General features: G+C 31.8%; 2 protein-coding genes across 2 annotated transcripts; one reads left to right on the top strand and one right to left on the bottom strand.

Moving 5' to 3' along the window:
• Positions 1-695: 695 nt before the first annotated feature.
• On the top strand, positions 696-1,232 carry LOC131624262 (calcium-binding protein KRP1-like). The gene has a single exon (XM_058895214.1). The coding sequence runs from the start codon at positions 787-789 to the stop codon at positions 1,144-1,146; it is 360 nt and encodes a 119-aa protein (XP_058751197.1). The 5' UTR covers positions 696-786; the 3' UTR covers positions 1,147-1,232.
• A 1,913-nt stretch (positions 1,233-3,145) lies between these two features.
• LOC131624251 (OVARIAN TUMOR DOMAIN-containing deubiquitinating enzyme 1-like) lies at positions 3,146-7,003 on the bottom strand. The gene is made up of 9 exons (XM_058895206.1): positions 6,846-7,003; positions 6,355-6,570; positions 5,468-5,533; positions 5,277-5,360; positions 5,000-5,122; positions 4,124-4,176; positions 3,926-3,975; positions 3,753-3,853; positions 3,146-3,641 (listed from the first exon to the last, which is right to left on the bottom strand). The coding sequence occupies exons 2-9, from the start codon at positions 6,508-6,510 to the stop codon at positions 3,378-3,380; spliced, it is 897 nt and encodes a 298-aa protein (XP_058751189.1). The 5' UTR covers positions 6,511-6,570; positions 6,846-7,003; the 3' UTR covers positions 3,146-3,377.
• Positions 7,004-17,013: the final 10,010 nt, after the last annotated feature.

Genomic DNA, 17,013 nt, shown 5'->3' with positions numbered 1-17,013 from the left:
TGTTTTCACCGCTAATAAGAGCGGGGTGAGCGAAACAAAATCATCTGCACTATTATCAGAGTTGTCTCAAAGTTTTAAAGATCATGTGTAGGTTAGCTATAGTTTATCTATAACAAAATAAATAGAGGTTCTATTTATTCAAGATTTAACCTGACAAATAATTTATGAAATCCTATTTATCTATTGTTTAATCTTAAAAAATTTGAGGTCATGTGTGATAGCCCGTCTTGCACTTCCTTAAAGTCGGACTTTCTTAAAGTCAGCGGTGACTATTAGGATATGCATTCATCTATATTGATGAGTTTTGAAATTAGTCATATTCAACATTCATGTTTCATTTTTCATCAAATATAAAAATAACATTCACATTTTAAACCCCAAGAGTTCATTTGGAATGATTAAATAATTATGACCTATAACCTACAACCTATGCAAACTAACAAAAATTGATGTCTTAGAAAGGAAAATGCTAATCCCATGATTGATTGATTCTGACCATTTTGTACCTTGAAAACCCTTATGTCACACTCACCTTATAGAACTTCCCACGCACCTTCCAAGAATTAGACAAAAAAGGTCACTAAATGTCACATTTGTGCCTAGCCACAACCTTAATTTTTACTCCTTCCTCAAACATTTATATACTTCATTTGTTTTATTCCTAATCTAACTCTATATATAGTAAATCCACTTCCCACAACAAATCATTGTCCTCACTATACATCACTACACTAACCTAATTTTCATTTTCTCTCTTGCATAAATTCTAGGATCAATTCATCAACAATGGCATCATCAAGTTCAAAGAAGAATGGTGGGTCGGTTGTGTTTGAGGATTTCTTCCCTTCAATGATGGAGAAGCTAGGAAGTGAAGGGTTTATGAAAGAGTTGGCAAATGGGTTCAATGTGTTGATGGATAGAGAGAAGAAAGTGATAACATTTGAGAGCTTGAAGAAGAACTCGGCATTGCTTGGGCTCGAAGGTATGAGTGATGATGAGATTACTTGCATGTTAAGAGAAGGTGATATGGATGGAGATGGAGCTCTTAGTGAAATGGAGTTTTGTACTCTCATGTTTAGGTTGAGTCCTTCTTTGATGAATGACACTAAGCAACTTTTGGGGGAAGTCATTTTCAATGGAAATTAATGACTTTTTTTTTTTTTTTGCTTTTAAGCATGTTTTGGTTTTGGGTTTGTATGTGTATTTTTTTTTTCTAGCTTGTTTGTTGAAAATGTTGCCTAATATTTAATTAAGGTTTTATTTTAATTGATTATTATGTATTAAAGTTTTAATTTTGATCCCTAATGTTACAAGTGTTACATCGGGTTAGTTCACTGTCAAATTCTTACCTAACATTGTTAAAAAACTTTTATGTAATCGACAATTGTACTATTTGGCATTTGTTTGTAGATGGCTGCTAGTGATAGTGAAGACTAGGAGCGTTAACATTACTAACAAACTATCATTGGATACTTTTGAGATAGCAATGGATATTTTTATATATGTAATTTATAAATATTTTTAAAAAATGATTGTTTTTAAATATATGTTTGAGATGGAGTGCACCATGAAATTATGGACGGAACAACAGCCATAGCAACAGAATAGGGAGGGGCGAAGACGGTATTGGCATAGCAACATAAATTATCCATTATGTTACACAATAGGGTGGGGCAAAGACGGTATTTATCTTTTCTTATTTATATCTAAATTTTTAAATAATTTTTGTTTTAAATTGGTTCGGGTTAAATTTGGGTATCTTCGTCCCAACCATCTATAAAATAGACTCAATTTTTTAATATAAATATTTATTTTTTCCAAAAACTAATCACATTACACATACTAAAATTAAACATTTAAAAATTTTCGTACACACATTTCAAATAATTAAATACAATTATCAAAACAAAAATGGTAAATAAAATAAATTGAATGGATTCGAGGTAAATAGCATGTCTCCATTATCCAACTTGTTCTTATATTTTATAATCGAGAAAAATTCTAACTCTAACCCAAAGTCAATCAAAGTACGTTTTCTAGAGGTGGCAAACGAATATGTCTGCTCTATTTGAACCCGTCTTGCAAAAAAAAAAAACGAAAGCGGACGGAGTGAATATAGTTAAGAGTGTATGTTTAAAATCTTGACTCGCCCTACAAAAAAAATGAGGACAGGGGCGGAGAATGTTCGCAAGCTTTGCATCTTTTAGATTTAAAAATGTTAAATTTTATATAAATACTCGTGCCCGAAAAAAAACAGAGTAGAGCTAGCATATTAGAGATTATAAGTCTAAAATCTTCGTCCGCTCTACAAAAACTACAGACAAAATAGACATGCCTAATTGACCGAATCCATTTTATCACTATTTTTCCCATGAGAGTCAGTTCGGGTGAATTTATGTGGATACGGGGAAGGTTTTGTTGTCGTACTTTTTGACATGTTAGTTGAAAGATTAAAAATATTTTTAAAACTATTTAAAATGAAAAGTCTCATACTTGAAAGACCATTTATAGAATTCAAACTTCCTTTATTTCAATAACATTGAAATTAAAAAACAACACATAGAAGAACTCAAAGTTCAAAGACCATATACAGAATACTTAAAATAAATAAATGATAAAATTAATTACTTTTAAGTACCAGCTCATTAGTATCTTACTCCCTCCATTATTATTTATAAACAAACTTTAACTTTCTTTTTTAATTTAATTGATGTCTAGAATTTGATCCAAGGATCCATAATAATCTATGCATGGTGCATAGATTTTTATCTATGCACAGTAACTGCACCCAGTTATATACATTAATTATTTAATAAATTTAAAAAGTTAAAATTTTCTATAAATAGAAATGGAGGAAATAGCATTATAACCTTAAGATACCTCAGTAACTAGTATATCAAATATTTACGTAGTTTTTTACCATTTAAGTTGTACTAATACACAAGGTTTTAAACTCTCTAGTTACCTCACAAAAATGAGTTAAACCGCTTATTAACTCTCTTCTTGACAAACTCTTATAAAATCTAATTAACTAAGATAAAATTGGTAAACTCTTAATCTGCATCATTCTAGAAGCTATGCCATCAAAACTCACTAACTCCCAATGCACAGAAATATCAGGAAGAATGAAATTATGACCAATAAATTATGAAGCAACATAAAATGGTGAGTTTTGATTATTAATGCGCTAATGTTGGCATACTTTGTTGATCAAACTTTCAAAACATGTTATAACATTCCAGACATATTTGACCATTCAGCATTAACAAGACAAGACATGGTGAGTATATATGCCCTTCTTAACAACCAACCTCAGTCTATAGTTGTTTGCGGCTCAAAAGATCGCCGAAAAAGTAACAAATAAAAGGTCTGCACCCTCACTTTGGATAGAGGATATCATAGTGACCGGGACGGTATAGCAATGTGATGAAGGGATTCTTCTTTTCAGAGCTACCACTTGAACTTGGGAGATCACCAGCAGATGGAATGAAATCATGATGATTTACACTGACACCGCCGGTATCGCATGAGCTGCGGTCGAGGTACACAACACGGATGGGAACACCCAATGCATCTGAAAGGGCAGTAATGTGCACATGGTCGCTCTCTTCGCCCATTGGTTCAACAGCTGATTTGCAAAACTGAACCACAAAAACATGAAAGAGATGGGGAACATTAAAATCAGATGACTTAAGCCAACTTTACAAGCAACTTATCGAAGGACGGAAAAAATTCTTAGCATTGAAACCAACCTGCTCAACTGATGTATTGGTTAAACCCATTATGAAAGGTTCAAAAAATTCTGAGCGGTTTTGTATTGCAGCAGAAGTAACAAATCTGAAGAACATAACAACTAAACAAAACATTTTGTCAAGAAAAATGAAAGAAATGAGATCAGGAAATGAGACAGGTCTAAATCACTCACCATAATCAGATACAGATTGATCTCGGCTTCTAAGCACAAGCTCTTCATGACTGTGACGATATAATATATTCAAATAAAATTATCAGGGGTAGATAAACAGAAAATTGTGATAACTGAGTATTCTGAGAATATATCACGCTTCCAGTTCAGAATTGTCAATGAGAATTCATGGTGATTGGTGAAGGAAAAAGTTAACACCTTATGGAAGTCTCTTTCCCTTGAATTACATCTTCCAGCTGCTCAAGGAATAGCTGAAATATTTTTACAGTGAGATAGTAAAAGGTAAATTTATATAGTTAGATGACGAAAATAATTGTATGTAAACTTGTTAACCTCTGGAGTGCTTTGTTTATACTTTCACCATCACAGAGAAGAACTATAAGCCAGAAAATTTTCCGAATTCTTCCCATAAATAGAAAACATTATACAGAATTAAGATTTAATTTAAATGCAGCCTATATTTTTTCTATTGTATGATTTCCCAACTTTTTGAAAAAACTCCCCATAACATAGCCCTGATCAGCCAATTTCTTATGTTTCATAGCTCCATGTCGTAACATTAAGAGGCCTAAATTTTGTTGCTACTCTAGTAAGTTATTGGTTTTCTATATGATATCACAATAACCCCGCCTCAAAGTGAACATCCTTTATTATCATTTCAAAGGGAGAGAAGGATATACAGAAAAAGTGACATGAAATTGAAGATGATAATAAGCCACTGCATGATAATTAGGATAATTTATCTCATTTCTTTAAACTGTAGAAAACATAAGCTTAAAAAATAAATTCAAATTCTTATATCAATCAATAAACAAATTAAAACTGCACAGATGGAAGATATATTCAAATACTTCCTATAGTACAAGGCTAGATACACGGAAGGCATATGGAAGTCATAGTAGCTACATTCGACTAGTCTAGAGGTTAGCATAGATTATTATGTATACCAGGGAAGAATTTGCCTATGTTTGGAGCATTTTTCACTTAGGCTAAAAAATATGAGATATTTGTATAAAGTAAGCAATAACGTAACCCCAGAAACACAAGAAATGAAGAATGCAATTGATAAATTACCGTAAAAAAATCTTCAAAAGTCAATTCTGCATAACCCAAGGTCTGAAGTGCTTTTCTACTTCTCTCAATATTGGCTTTGATGCGTTCAATTTCTGCTTTGTCTTGAGCTTCCAAAAGATGCTCCTAGAGAGAGAGAGATAGAGAAGATTAATTTATTGACTAAAATTACTGGAAATCTGGAATGTTTTATTCCATACTCCCTAAGATCCAAGCCAGAATATCCATCCAATTTTAAAGTAGAAGAAGATGCTACTAAACTGGAAACAACAAAACCTACAAGGTATGAAAACATAAAGCCTCGAAAGAAGCAGTTTCCATCTCCCCGAGTACGCCGAATGGCAGCATATTGCTCAGCAAGCACCTGTAGTAAGGGGAACAAGAGAAAGATTCAAGAAATGTGACAATATGCTAGGATATGATACGACACAACACAAAAGATAATAGAGATAAGAGTTTGACCAATCAAACCTTGATTTTCTCCAGTAAGATAGGACTGCCTGATTGATATTCAGCAGCCAAGCTAGATAGTGGTTCCTGCCAATTCACCACATGAAATCTTTATCCTTGAAATAATTACTAAAATAAAATTGTATTTCAACCCCTCCATCCACTAAAGTAATGCCACTTATAGTTTAACAACTTGTGGCACTTTGCTCAAATAAATTCTTCATCAAATTCAGGAGTATAAGAGAAGGGAAGCTATTAGCATTATATACATATAGGCCCTATTTGGATAAACAACTATATACATATAGGCCCTATTTGGATAAAAGCTTATTCACAGCTTAGAGCACAAACACTTATCATGATCTATAAGCTAATTCAATAACAAAACAATAACAACAACAACAACAACCAAGCCTTATCCCACTAAGTGAGATCGGCTACATAGATCAACTTATGTCATAATGTTCTATCTAGAACCATGCTTCCATCCAAATCGTTAATCTCGAGATCTTTCTTAATAACTTCTCTTATAGTCTTTTTAAGTTTTTCTCTTTCTCTAGTTGTTTGACTTCTCTCTATCTGATCTACTCTATTCACCACCGAATCTACAGGTATTCTCTCTACACGCCCAAGCCACCTAAATCTATTTTCCACCATACTTTCTATTATAGGTGCTACCCAACACTCTCTAATATTTTCATTTCTAATCCTATTCAGATAAAATAAATTTAGAATGTTTTCCTATAAATAAACTATAAGTTATTTTCATAAGCTATCTTGAGAACTTGTGAAAATAAGCTGAAAACAACTTTTGAATAAGTTTCCCCAAACAGTTACGCAAAACTTAAGCCCTCAATCAAATAACCCTTAATTCAAGATAATCAAGGGAACCAGTTTCAAAGTCTTACCTTATCACCCACATACGGAAGCTTCTTGGCTTCATCATCATGAATAGAAGACGTCTGCTGCATTACATCCTCATCCTCAAAATCATTCCATCCACAACCCGGACCATCCTCATACACCACTTCCCCATCATCCAACACCGGTTCTTTATTCCGCATTTCTCCCTCTCAAACCAATTCAACTTTTTCCACAACAACCAACAATCAAACTAAACAACACTGCCAAAGATAACAACAACAACAACAACAGAATTCATCATAGTTGACCGAATCATAAAATTGCATTGAAATCAACAACAAAATCAATTACAAATTCTTGATAAAGAACACTCACAGCAATAATAACATCATTTCTAGCTCAATATTTGAGAAAAAACTATGCGAAAAATCGAAATCAAAAGACGAAATTCGTAGGGTTTAGAATCAAATTGTTGATTGTTTCATGGATCATTTGCATTGAGAAAGCTTATGGAACGCGAAATGGGGAACTTTACCTTGCGCAAAGTTGAAGATTGAAATCAGTGAGTGAGGTGCAAGAGCGGCAAGAGTGAACACGAATCCCTAAAATCTCGAGAGATTTATTTAATCGCAAGAAAAATGGAGAATGCTAAACGCACCGGTGTTGGCGTTTTATACCCGTACAAACGGTTATGTTATTATGTGTGTAATAATAACAATGGGGGATTTTTCCTTCAAAAACAAAAAAAGCTATTATGGTTACTAGTAATTAAAAATTATTGTGGTTTATATTTCCTTAAGAAAATGATAGTGACTATATTTCCAAATGAAGTGTAAATTGTGCTTGATATTTTGAGTAAGTTCAAAATATTCTATAATACAATTTCACTAAAGTATTATCCATATATGATATTTGTCTCTTTTGTTATAGATTCAATGTGCTTTATTCATTCGTGGAATATTGAATTTGTGATTATATAACATGTTTATGTTTATTGACTATCACAGTAAAATAATGATAATTGAGTGTTTGTTTTTTGAAGTCTTGAAGAAGATAGATTAGTTGTTGAATCCTCAAACTGGAGACGTTGTTACTCGATATTAGGTTTTAGAGGAGTTTCTTAAAATTGTTGCTTACTTATAAGATTTCTATGAATTAAAGAATCGTCGAGAAATATGAAAAACGCATTTAATGGTTTCTTTGTATCACGACATGCTTCCTAATTAGAGTCCCAAAATGCCTTGAGTTGAATGTGAGATGTGGATGGTAACAGAATGTCTTGTACTCGACTAGATTTAAAGTATATTATAACACAAATGGTAACTTTGTGATAAATAGTTATTAGATAACTCATGAATTGGCCGGGCTCTTTAACATAGAAGTTAATATTTGGTCTTGTATTGATTAGATTATTGAGTTTGCCTATAAATTCTGATATGCAATAGGATTTAAAAGAGAATAACAAAAAAATTAATGAGCTTGATGTCTTTTCCATTGAAATGGTGGTTTTGCATCCTGAAGTACAATTTCTGAAAGAGGTCTAAATATATTTTCTTTGGCGCACATGGATTCCCAATTACTTCTAAGATTTCCATAAATTAAAGAATCACAGAGAAATATGTTAAATGTGGTTATTGATTTCTTTGTATCACAATGTGTTTCTCAATTAGTGTGGCAAAATGTCTTGAATTCAATGTGAGATGTGGATGGTAAGAAGATAGTGTGCGTTGGACAAGATTTTAAGTGTCTTATAGCACAAATGTCCTATACGCAGTAGGATTCAAAAGGGAATAACCAAAAAAGTTATGAGTCTAATTTCTTTCACCAATAGAATGGTGATTTTGCATCCAGAAATCCAGTTTCTGAAAAGGGGTCCATAATATATTATTTTGGGCGCACATGAAATTCTGGCATGGAATGTGCTACTTGAATTCCTGAAAAATACTTTATATTTCTCAAATCTTTGATTTTGAAAGTGTTATTCGAGAATTATTTAATGCCAATGATCGCTTGTAAATTATTTACTATAACTAAAACTTTATCCATATAAATTAAAATAGCCATAAAGAAAGGATTATTTTCTTTGATAAATAAGGAATGGTTAGAAGGAGATTGAGTATATCTTTTTCAAATCAAAGTAGAGGAAACTTTGGAGAACCATTACCTAATTGATTGTTTTAGTCCATAGATGGATTTAAGGAATTTACAAATAGGATTATTTTATGTAATACAAGGAACTAGTTGCATATAAACCTCTTCATTCAATTTTATGTGTAAAAAGACATTATAAACATCTATTTAAGGATTAAACTAATTTTTAGAAGATGCACTAGTAATCAAATTGGTAATTTAGCAACAAGTGGGTAAGCATCAAAGAAATGTATATCTTTTATTTAAGTGAAACTTCTTGCAACAAATCTAACATTATTCCTTTAAGTGGGTCCATTAGGATTATACTTTACTTAATATATTTATTTGCATCTAGTAAGTCTCTTATGTAGTGGTAACTTAGTGATAATCCATTTTTTATTAGGTAATGTAAATTGTGCATTCATAACCTTTAACCAATTATCATAATGAATAGATTGTTTATAAGTACGAGGTTTTATATGATCAAAAGTATCATATACAAACTCGGAATTTGCCAAGAAAAACTTGTAATGTGATAAAGCAAATTAGATAAGGTATAAAGGTTTAGTGTTACTAATGCTTACCGCCACGTTGCATTCAAAAATATTATAAATTACTATGAGGCTTTTTAACCCTGGTGGAATTGTTGAAAATTCGCTCACAAGGGTTATATTGGTCACAATTTTGATGTTGCGTAAACGAATTTATATCTTGGAAAGAATTAGTATCAACATTACTTTGAATTTGATCACAAGAGATATATTCTGAAGTAACATTGTGCATATATTGGGATCTATGTGTTCATTATAATGAACATGGAGATCAAAAAGTAATGTGAAATTATATGAAATAGTTAAATTTTAAAAATGGGAAATAATTATTTTTAAAGTAGGGAAACATCAATTCATGTAAAATCACATTTTTTGAAATGAAAAATTCTCTAGTACTTGGGTCGAATGAAATATACCCTTTTGTACCAAGCTTGAATCCAAGAAAAAGGAATTTTTTAGCTCTAAGGCTAAATTTGATTCTAGCATAAGTTAACATTGAAGCATAGGTCAAAGATCTAGAAAAATTAAAGCATAGAAAATAAGAGGATGTTTATATAACATTTCAAATAAAGGTTTCTAGTTTAAAATAGAGGTGAAGATTCTATCAATAAGGAAAGTGACATGTTGTAAAGATAAAGACCAAAACGATTTAGCAAATTATCATGTAGTAAAATATTTCTAGAACATTATGTATATTTGTGGGGGGGGGGGGATCTTAACAACTCCAATATTTTATCTATCTTTTTTCTATTTTACCTCCTCCCTAATAGACCTGTTGTCATCAACAAAAATGGGGGGATAATGTGGTTCTATGTGTTGTGCAGGTAGTATCGTCAAATGATTTTGATGATGAAGACTCTTCAAGTGGTTTTTGATGATGACAACTAAACAAATAAGGATATATCTCAAGTATTATTAGACGAATGTTTCAAGTTCTAGTTTAAAGTGTTAGGCAAAGTTTGATCAAGAAAGGGGACTTGAAGATATGAAATTGTGATCTTGAAGTTTTGAACTAAAGGATGTGAAAGTGTGAAAGATCGTCTGATCCAATGCTTAGAGTCTTACCTTGTTTTTTTTCAGTTGATTGTAAATGAAACAAGAGTGGGTATTGAGGTACTAAGGAAATGCACACACGCATACACACACAAAGTATTTCCAAATCTCTCACTTTTTTACAAAACATTTTAAAACCAATTTGTACCAGTGCTTAAACAATAAAGAAGTTTGTTTGATAGAAAGACAAAATACATTAGTTAATCGATTAAGCCTTGCTTTTAACTGATTAAAACAAAGGTAAAATCTTTCTAATCGATTGAGAAGGCTTTTAATAATCAATTGAAATGGAATTTCAAAGTTTCTTTTTTTGGTTAAGTTAATCGACTAATACATAGTTTTAATTGATTAGAATGTTAAAAAGCTCATGGATTGTTGCCTTTTTTAGACAGATTTTTCTATGTAAAAGAGGTTTCTCCTCATTTTAAAATAAACCAATTTTATAAATAAAAATTCTCTACTATATTTCTTTCTCTCATTATCTTATAAATGTCTTTTTCACTAGAGTTTCCTTAGTGGCAATAGAGTAAAAAGTTTCATCTGAGAGTTGTGTTATACTGGTCTTGTGTTGTAATTATTTATTCAATAGTGTATCTCTCATGTGATCCTTTTGTAATATATTTGAAGATTTCAAGCTAAACATTTAAAAAAAAAATAGGTTAAGGTTATTTAGTTGAACTTGTGTAAAAGTTTTGGTTATTTGGGGTTATTGAGTTGAGGCTGTGTAAAAGCTTTAGGTTTCTTGTGAAAGATTTTTTGGTTGATTTTGTGCAAAAGCTCAAGTTGTTATGTAAGGTTGTTTGGGATGATCCTACATGTATACAAGCATACATACACATATGGAGACCTCAGGACAAGTATCCAAACACATATCATGCCTCAAAATGCTAGACAAAATATAGGTCAAGAGCGTCCAGACACCCAAATATAGTTCAGGCGCTAGTATATATTTTTAGAGCATCCAAACGCATAGATACGTGTACACAAGCAAAATAGGCTTCTATAAAAAAGCATCCAAATGTCCAATTGAAAGTCTGGACAACCATTTATGACTATAAATTAAGAAAACCTTATTTGCTCCTATTAAATTGGAATTTGACGGCAGAAAGGCACTTTAAAATACATCAAACACATCAGGAGCAACGAGGAGCATATTTTGACGGATTTCAGCGTTGAAGCTTTTTCATCACTGAGTTATGTGTAAAAAATTTATTCTTCCAATGTATTTTTAAGGATTATGAGTAGCTAAGCTCTTTAGTGCTAGGAATCAATAACTTTCATTAATGAATCAATTAACCTGAATTGATTCTTGTGATAATCAAGTATTATATTCATGTTTGATTTATTCCTATTTGTTTTTAATGATATTTTCTTTATGGCCCTTTGTAAAATAAATTACGATTATCTGTTATCAAGGAATTTTAATAGGTAAATTGATAGGAACATTTTTGCTAGTTATTGTAACATCTTGGTTTTTATTATTATTTATTTATTTATTTAAATAGCTAATTTATTATAAGTTTAATTATTTAATTATTAGGTGGTATGATAATTATTTAATTGTGTGTTATTGTGTTAATTGGGTTATTTGAATTGTTAGTAGAATAATAAATGAATAACAGATTGGGCCTAATTATTAGAAGCAGTAGTAATAAGGGGGTGAGAATGACTAAGCCCATTTAATGAATAAAGATAGTAAGAGTAGAGATTAGGTTAGTCTCATAACTCGTGTGGTGAAAGAGAAGAGAAAGAACAAGAGAAAAGGAGAAAGAGAGAAAAGAGAAAGGAAACCTAGAAGAAGAAGCAGAAGAAGAAGAAGAAGAAGAAGAAGAAGAAGAAGAAGAAGAATAATCTTCAAGAGGTAAGGGGGGAATCTATGTTATCATGGGTGTATATGTTATGTAATGGATAGATTGTTTGTTGGGTGTTCTTAATTTCAATTTCTCATAACTTTCTATGTTAGGGTTTATGTAGGAATCTATGAATTTGAAGGAATAAATCATGTTTTTGTTGATGGTGTTGGTTACCCATGATAGAACCATGATTAGGAACTTTCATATGTATGATTATTGGCTGTTGGTTTGGTTTTGTTTGGTCTAAAATGGATTTTGAGAATGCTATCAAAAATGAATTTTTTTTTCAAAAATCGCAAAGGACGTGTCGCGCGGGCGAGACAAAAGAGCGCGCGTAGCGCGGCCTATTTCAGAAATTTTTGATTTATGACTCTTTGCTTTGGGATCCTGTATGCTTATGATTTAAAGTGGATTTCCATGTATTCTAATAATTTATTCAGTAGTGTTTGGATAGGTTTTGAATCGAAAACAAATGTACACATGTTACTTGAATTTTGTATATGTATAAGTTGAATTGGTGAATGGTGTGAATAACATTGATTGGCTTGTATGCTACGTGTTATGTATGATTGATAAATGCTAAGTGAATGCTTTATTGTTGATGAATGTATGTTGTGCAACGTTTTAGTGGATAATTCAAATTATGCGGATTATTGTGATATGCTTGGATAATTAAGGTTGTGTAATAATCTTAATTCCATATATATTGTGAGTCTTGTTGCACATGCACTCATAGGGAGATTGTACTCTAGTTATGTGGCTTTGATCCTAGTGTGGAAATGGAAGCGGTGAACTATGAGTTTATATTGTTGGCTTGGATCCTAGTTCGGATCGGGAGCGTGGCTTTGATTCAAAATGAATCGAGAGCAATGAGAGATTGATGTTCATGATGGTACCACATGCATGAGTCACATTAAATTGCATTTGAGTCACATTGATTGCTATGTGATGTGTTTGAATTTGGTGTGTGCTTATGTGATAATTGGTAATTGCTATTTGGTGGAAAATTAACAATGATTGTGCTATGTTTTGTTCATTGTTCATATTATATATATTTATAATGATGTGAATTCTCACCCTTCTATTGTAATGATGTTCAACTAATTTGTTGCTATGAGATATTGTTATATTCTCTTATTTGACATTGTAATTTGGATATATTATGCTATATGGCCTTAGTGTCCAATGTTTGTACTCATATGACTTATTGATGAGATAATATTGTCATTATGTTTGTAGATGATTATAGTATGAGATGTAATCTTTGAAATTGTTTTGAGAATAAATATTCTGTTCGATATGCATATTTGAGAAAAACATGAAGTTTAATATGTGTTATAAATATGATCAGGTGTATGCTTATGTGTGTGTTTTGTTGGTTTTCATTTGTTGTGAATTCAATGCCAATAATGAAGTATAAGACAAGGAAAGAATAAAGAGCAAGGATTGATTATAACTGATATTCTTTCCTTTCTCTTTAATCAAGATTACACGTTTACAAGAATAACAAATAACCCTCTCACCCTAAATTAGGATTTGCAGTATGCAATGATGAGAGACTAGTATGCTATTTATAATAAAACCTAACATACTAACTAATAAGCTTTTTTCACAAGGCCCATTACACAAGCTAACTTAATGAACAAGCTAACTTAACAAACTAGGGTTTAAACACTCAAACCTAATTTAACATGCTAACAAACCTAGCATCTTCGACACCAGCATGCGAATAACCTTCGACTTCATGCTTAATCCTGTCGAACCAAGAAGCTACCCTTCGACCATACTAGAGTTCGATCCAATATCTCACAAATCTCCACCTTGGACCTAACTCTACAACATCAAAGGGAAAAAACTAACTTTCTTCATGCAACTTTATCAACTGCATATAGTGGAAAAACTTGCAACTCGGAAATGTCTTGGTGATCATATCAGCAGCATTGTCCTCAGTCGAAACCTTTAGCACTTGGACTTCTCCACGCTTGATTACTTGACAAAATGCAGCCTCACATCAATTTTCTTAGTTCGCTCATGATATGCTGAGTTCTTCGAAAGGTGTATAGCACTTTGACTATCACATTTAACAGTGATACCTCGACCTTGAAGTTTCAGCTCCTTCGCAAAACCTTTAAGCCACAATGCTTCTTTCACAGCTTCAGTTAGGGCAATATACTCCGCTTTAGTGGTTGATAGAGCAACAACCTTCTGAAGTGTTGCTTTCCAACTAATTACAGTGCCAAACATAGTGAAAACATATCCAGAAATAGATTTTCTGGAATCCATACAACAACCTGCTTAATCAGAGTCGACATATCCTTCAATTACTGCATTACTATCTTCACCCAAGGCTCCACCATAGATTAGGACCCTGTTCATAGACCCATTTATGTACCTTAAAATCCACTTCAATACTTGCCAGTGAGCCTTTCCAGGATTTTCCATGTACCTATTTACAAGACTTATTGCATATGCTATGTCGGGTATAGTACAGATCATAGCATACATCAAAGAACTAACTATATTAGCATATGGGATGTTATTCAAATAGGCTCTTTTGACATCAGTACTAGGACACTGATCTATACTCAACTTGAATTGAGGAATTGTCGGAGTCACAACAGGCTTTGAATTCGACATACCAAACTTTTCGAGAATCTTTCGTAGATATGCCTCTTGAGTTAAGCATAACTTCGACTTCTTTCTATTTCTTTGAATGTCAATTCCAAGAATCCTAGAAGCAACTCCTAGATTCTTCATATCAAACTCCTTATTGAGTTTAGCCTTCACCCTCATCACATCTTCGACATTGTTGCTTGCTATGAGAATATCATCCACATAAAGCAACAAAATAAAAAATGAATTACCAGGTCGAAATTGAAAGTAAACACAGTGGTCCAACTGACTTCAAACAAAACTTATGCGTGCCATGAACTTATCGAATCTGCTATTCCACTGTCGAGGAGATTGTTTCAGCCCATATAAAGATATTTTTAGATTGCATACACAATCTTCCTTCTCTTTTCGACCTACCCTTCAGTTTGTCTCATCAGGATCGTTTCATCTAGATCACCATTGTTGTCCTCGGTTTTTTTCTCGTGAGATACGAACTGACTCTTCTTTTATTTTTTGAATTTTGAATCAGAGAGTCGCCACCGACTTTTATTTTATCCAATTAAGGAAAGGTTTATAAAAGAAACAGAAAAAGACCTTTAAGAGATTTTGGGTTCGGGGGTAGGTTATACAAAGGGAAGGTATTAGCACCCCTTGTATCCATGGTTATCCATGGGCTTTTAATTGCTTAGCTCACTTGTTTGAATCATTTGTTTTGCCTTGAAATGCTTGTATGTGGTTTTAAAATACCTTTGTAAATTAACTTTGTAATGATCCTTGTGCGGATGTATACAAAGTGTTTTATCTTTCGAAAGATGTTTTTGAAAAAAGATCTTTAACTTCGTAATGATCCTTGTTTGGATATATACAAAGTATTGTCTTTTTTGAAAGTCTTGTTTTGAAAAACAATGAATATGTGAAACATTTGCTGTTTTGTTTGATTTGAGCAAGCAATTAGGAGATCTACCCTAAATTTATAAGGTCCTTGCCTATTTTCTTTTAGAAAATTTTCTTTGACTGGATACAGAAAGAAGTTATTTGAATTGCATTTGAAACAGTAAAATTGATTTTGAAAAGAGTAACAGAGGGATTACCCTAAGAGGTGCAAGTGTGATTGTATTTTGATTCAGATATCTTTAAAATTAGTGATCTAGCGCTTCAGTTATTATCTTGGACATACACGCAGTTTTATATGTACAGAAATTAAAGTGCGGGAATGTAAAATGCGGAAAATAAATCTACGCTATTACATCGATTGTGCGGGAAATGTAAACTACGCTATTTACATGATTTTGACAACCTATACACTTATCTATGAATTTAAATTGCAATAAGATAAAGGGAAGTACTTTTGGATTTTTTGGATGGTTGATTTTAATTAGAATTAATGCATAATTAATTTAATTAAAAAGCTAAGAATTAGAAATAAAATTTAAACCTAAAAATTAAGTCTAAAATATGTTCATATTGCTTGTTAATTAATTTTAAAATAAAAACTAATTTTTATTTGGATTTTTGAAGTTGTTTTGGAAATTTATTAAGCTAATTAACATATAATTATACAAATAATTATTCAAATAATTTAAACTTAAAGAGAAAAATATTCTAAATATGTACAAAATTAGTCTAATATATAAACTTAATTTAAATAAAAAGAAAATATTTTTTTTGATAGGTTAAGATAATTAAAAAGCAAATATATAAACATATACTAATTAATTAAACAAAATATTTTAATTATTAAGAAAAATAAAATATTTTTGTGTCAAAAAATAATATATTATTTTATCAACCTAAAAATATTTTTATTATATTTTTTTTTATTTTTAAAACTATTTTAAATTAATTTTGCAAGTTATATTAAATAAAATAGAAAATATAATATTTATAATCTGGTGTGGTGATTTATGATGGACTATGGTGTGGTTGCGCATGCTAGGGCGTTAGATTTGGATTAAATGAAATTGGAAGGCTGAGATTGAAGAGGTGTATGGTAATAGCGTGGGGTAATGAACGCTGGATCCAAGGAATTCAAAATGACCAGGGCGCGCAAACTGGCCAATAGGAGCACGCCACGCAGGTCCTTTCCTGCTCATCTTCTTCTTCATTTTTTCTGAAGCAAATAGCGGCGGTTTTAAACCCCCACTAATTTCACGATAAACGCCATATCTCCCTGTAGCTTCAAAACCTGCAAAAGCAAGGATCATAAACAACAAAAGCAACCCAGATCCCCTAATTAGGATGCTCTGAGTTCAAATATGACGTTAGTTTTGCTATTTGAGTGTTGTAGCTATGGATTCGAAGATATTGAAGCTTGAACATGCATGAACACTCATCAATGGTATTGAGCAATTTTCACGTGGAAGCTAACATGTTAAAGCCCATACCTGTCCTATAAGACCTCATGAACTCATTAGAATGATTAGATTACATTGAGATTGATTAAATATAAGAAAACGAAAAATTGATTATGTATGAATATGAAGAACACTATGCACGTGTTATG

The sequence above is a fragment of the Vicia villosa genome, linkage group LG1 (genome assembly GCF_029867415.1).
Source record: "Vicia villosa cultivar HV-30 ecotype Madison, WI linkage group LG1, Vvil1.0, whole genome shotgun sequence".
NCBI classification, from domain to species: domain Eukaryota; kingdom Viridiplantae; phylum Streptophyta; class Magnoliopsida; order Fabales; family Fabaceae; genus Vicia; species Vicia villosa.
The sequence above is the reverse complement of the archived record's forward strand: the minus strand, read 5'-3'. Positions and strand labels throughout refer to the sequence as shown.

Coding starts and splice junctions, on each gene's coding strand:
- LOC131624251 (XM_058895206.1), bottom strand. CDS start 6,510: ATGCGGAATAAAGAACCGGTGTTGGATGATGGGGAAGTGGTGTATGAG. Junction 4,177..4,999: donor CTTTTGAAGATTTTTTTACG/GTAATTTATCAA, acceptor AAAATATTTCAG/CTATTCCTTGAGCAGCTGGA. Junction 3,642..3,752: donor CCAATACATCAGTTGAGCAG/GTTGGTTTCAAT, acceptor TTTGTGGTTCAG/TTTTGCAAATCAGCTGTTGA.
- LOC131624262 (XM_058895214.1), top strand. CDS start 787: ATGGCATCATCAAGTTCAAAGAAGAATGGTGGGTCGGTTGTGTTTGAG.